The sequence below is a fragment of the Jaculus jaculus genome, chromosome 3 (assembly GCF_020740685.1).
Source record: "Jaculus jaculus isolate mJacJac1 chromosome 3, mJacJac1.mat.Y.cur, whole genome shotgun sequence".
NCBI classification, from domain to species: Eukaryota; Metazoa; Chordata; class Mammalia; order Rodentia; family Dipodidae; genus Jaculus; species Jaculus jaculus.
The window spans coordinates 13,312,595-13,315,825 of NC_059104.1; the positions used below are offsets into that span (position 1 = coordinate 13,312,595).

General features: G+C 43.9%; 1 protein-coding gene across 1 annotated transcript; it reads left to right on the top strand.

Moving 5' to 3' along the window:
* The first annotated feature begins 347 nt into the window (after nucleotides 1–347).
* LOC101617542 (signal transducer CD24-like) lies at nucleotides 348–689 on the top strand. Its single transcript, XM_004663354.2, has one exon. The coding sequence runs from the start codon at nucleotides 360–362 to the stop codon at nucleotides 594–596; it is 237 nt and encodes a 78-aa protein (XP_004663411.2). The 5' UTR covers nucleotides 348–359; the 3' UTR covers nucleotides 597–689.
* Nucleotides 690–3,231: the final 2,542 nt, after the last annotated feature.

Genomic DNA, 3,231 nt, shown 5'->3' on the forward strand with positions numbered 1-3,231 from the left:
CTCTTAAATAAATAAAAAAAATAAAATATTTAATTTTTTTCAATTTTTTAAAATTTACTTATTTATTTATTTGAGAGAGTGAGAGAAAGAGGCAGAAAGTGAAAGAATAGGCACTCCAGGGCCTCCAGCCACTGCAAACAAACTCCAGACGCATGCAACACCTTGTGCATCTGGCTTATGTGGGTCCCGGGGAATTGAACGCAGGTCCTCTGGCTTTGCAAGCAAACGTCTTAACCACTAAGCCATCTCTCCAGCTCTTAAAAAAACATTTTTGAGCCCACCTTGCTGTGCCCTTGCGAGTCAAGCACATCCTTTTCCTACTGCATCCAGAGCCGCTCGGCATCCCCGACGGAGCGGACATGGGCAGAGCGGTGGTGGCCAGGCCGGGGCTGGGCTTGCTGCTTCGGGCTCTGCTCCTACCCACGCAGATTTATTCCAACCAAACAGCTGTTGTACCAGTTTCAAGTAACTCCACCCAGCATGTCTCTGCTGCCCCGAGTCCAACTAATGCCACCAGCAGAGGAAATTGCAATGCCCTGCAATCAGCAGCTGGTCTCCTTGCCATCTCGCTCTGTCTTCTACAACTCTACTGGTAGAGAGACTCAGGCCAAGAAACGTCTCTACTTCCCCATCTTCTAACCCCAACCCGAATGGCAACTGCGAGTCCAACGTGGCAAGGAAGAAACAGGTCTGCCCCACACGGTAGCACATTCCGCAGAGAACATCAAGATTCCAAATTTGATTGGTTTGAAGGACATGTGGAAAGGGTTGACAGAGGCTGAATGCCAACGTGAAATCTCCTAGAGTTCTATGTACAAGATGAAGAGAGATACCATTCAAAATTAAGACGGGATTTGCTTGGGTGTGGCTTAAGAAATATGGACCCTTTAGGGCTGGAGAGGTGGCTTAGTGGTTAAGTGCTTGCCTGTGAAGCCTAAGGACCCCAGTTCGAGGCTTGATTCCCCAGGACCCACATTAGCCAGATGCACAAAGGGGTACACGTGTCTGGAGTTCGTTTGCAGTGGCTGGAAGCCCTGGCGCGCCCATTCTCTCTCTCTCTGCCTCTTTCTCTATCTGTTGCTCTCAAATAAATAAATTAAATTAATTAAAAATATATGGACCCTTGAAAACTCTACTTTGAAATCAGGAATAGGTTTGTATCTAGAGAGAAGGATGGGGCATGGTACGGAGATTCAGTTTTCATTTGGTTCATTCAAGTCTCTAAGGCCATGAAACAGTTAGGCAATATTAAAAGCTTCCATGATTCTATTTATATGTGTACATTTGAAGGAATGACCAGGTGTTAGCTGTAAGTCCTTAGTGTACCATTGCAGCATTGTTAATTTAATATGATAAAATCTAGATAAAGTTTCATTGTTCAACTATTTCTGTTCTCTTTGGAAATGAACTTTGTCCCCACCTCCCTCTTCTTTGAGATTTGACTTTTCTGTAGCAATTGGCACTTGTCAGGCAATGATGGATTGGAATCCACACAAAGGGTAGGTGGGCCTCCCCATCACTTGTAATCACTCTGAAGGAGGCCCAGGTTCATTTAGAGAATGGATTTCAGAGAACAGAACTGAATTGATCTCAACTAATTTCAAAATGATGCTTTTATTTCTGCATATGTTGAGTACTTTTCACAATTTAAAGTATGGTCTGTAGTGTAAGTAAAAATCACAGATCTTGAATTTTGAAAGGCAAATATGTGAAGGAGCCAAAACTTTAAAAAAGCAAAATTGGTTAAGTGAAGGCTGGAAGCTAATTTGCATTAAATTCACAGAATTTTTCTACTCTTTCTGTAAATACTTTTTTAAACTTATTTTTATTTATTTATTTGAGACTGACAGAGAAAGAAAGAGGGAAAGAGAAAATGGGTGCACCAGGGCCTCCAGCCACTGCAAACAAACTCCAGATGTGTGCGCCCCCTTGTGCATCTGGCTAACATGGGTCCTGGGGAGTCGAGCCTTGAACTGGGGTCCTTAGGCTTCACAGGCAAGCACTTAACCGCTAAGCCATCTCTCCAGCCCATGTAAATACTTTACTTAATGAAACAAACAAAAAAGAACCCCAACAAAATCATGGATCAGAATAGCCACACTTGGAATACTTAATATTTTTAGGTAATTTGAAGTTGGTCCTAAGCCTAAAAATGGGCTTGATTTTCCCAGTTGATTTTTTTTTCTCCCAACTTTCTTGATACACAGAAATCCTTTAAAATAGTCATTCCCGGAAACAGCTCTTTTGTTCACATGGTCACACACTGATGCTTACATGTTCCAGAATCTAACATGGCCACAGTAGTATTGATAACCAGAGCTAGTTTTTCCACCCTTAGGAACCTCCATGGGAATGATCTGAAGTACCGTGTGTGTGAACGAACGCTCCCTCTTGCCTCACACCTGACTGCTGCACATCGATTTAGAGTGTATATTGTGTTTGTGTATTTGCGCTTTCATTCATAGTAACTTCTCATGTTATGGAATTGACTTGCATTGAACACAAACTAAAGAAATAAATGGCCGAACAAAAAATATTTTTGAGTTGGGCGTGATGGCACACACCTTTAATCCCAGCACTTGGGAGGCAGAGGGGGGAGGATCACCATGAGGTTGAGGCCACCCTGAGAATACAGAGTGAATTCCAGGTCAGCCTGGGCTAGAGTGAGACCCTACCTCAAAAAAACAAAAACCAAAACAAATTTTTTTAAGTTTTATTTATTTATTTATTCGAGAGCAACAGACAGAGAGAGAGTGGCAGAGAGAGAGAGAGAGAGAGAGAGAGAGAGAGAGAGAGAGAATGGGCACGCCAGGGCCTCCAGCCACTGCAAATGAACTCCAGATGTGTGCGCCCCCTTGTGCATCTGGCTAACGTGAGTCCTGGGGAATCGAGCCTTGAACCGGGGTCCTTAGGCTTCGCAGGCAAGTGCTTAACCACTAAGCCATCTCTCCAGCCCAAAACAAATTTTTTTTAAAAGCGTGGTGGCACACATCTACAACCCCAGCACTTGGGAGGCAGAGGTAGGAGGATCACTGTGAGTTCGAGGTCAGCCTGAGACCACATAGTGAATTCCAGGTCAGCCTGAGCTAGAGTGAGACCCTACCTTGAAAACAAAAACAGAAGAAAAAGAAGGAGGAGGAGAAAATACTGAAAAGAGGAGGAGGAAGAGGAAGGAGGAGAGAGAGGGGCCATGAACACTGTGGTCGTCTGAAAAGCCTGTCCTCCTCTGTT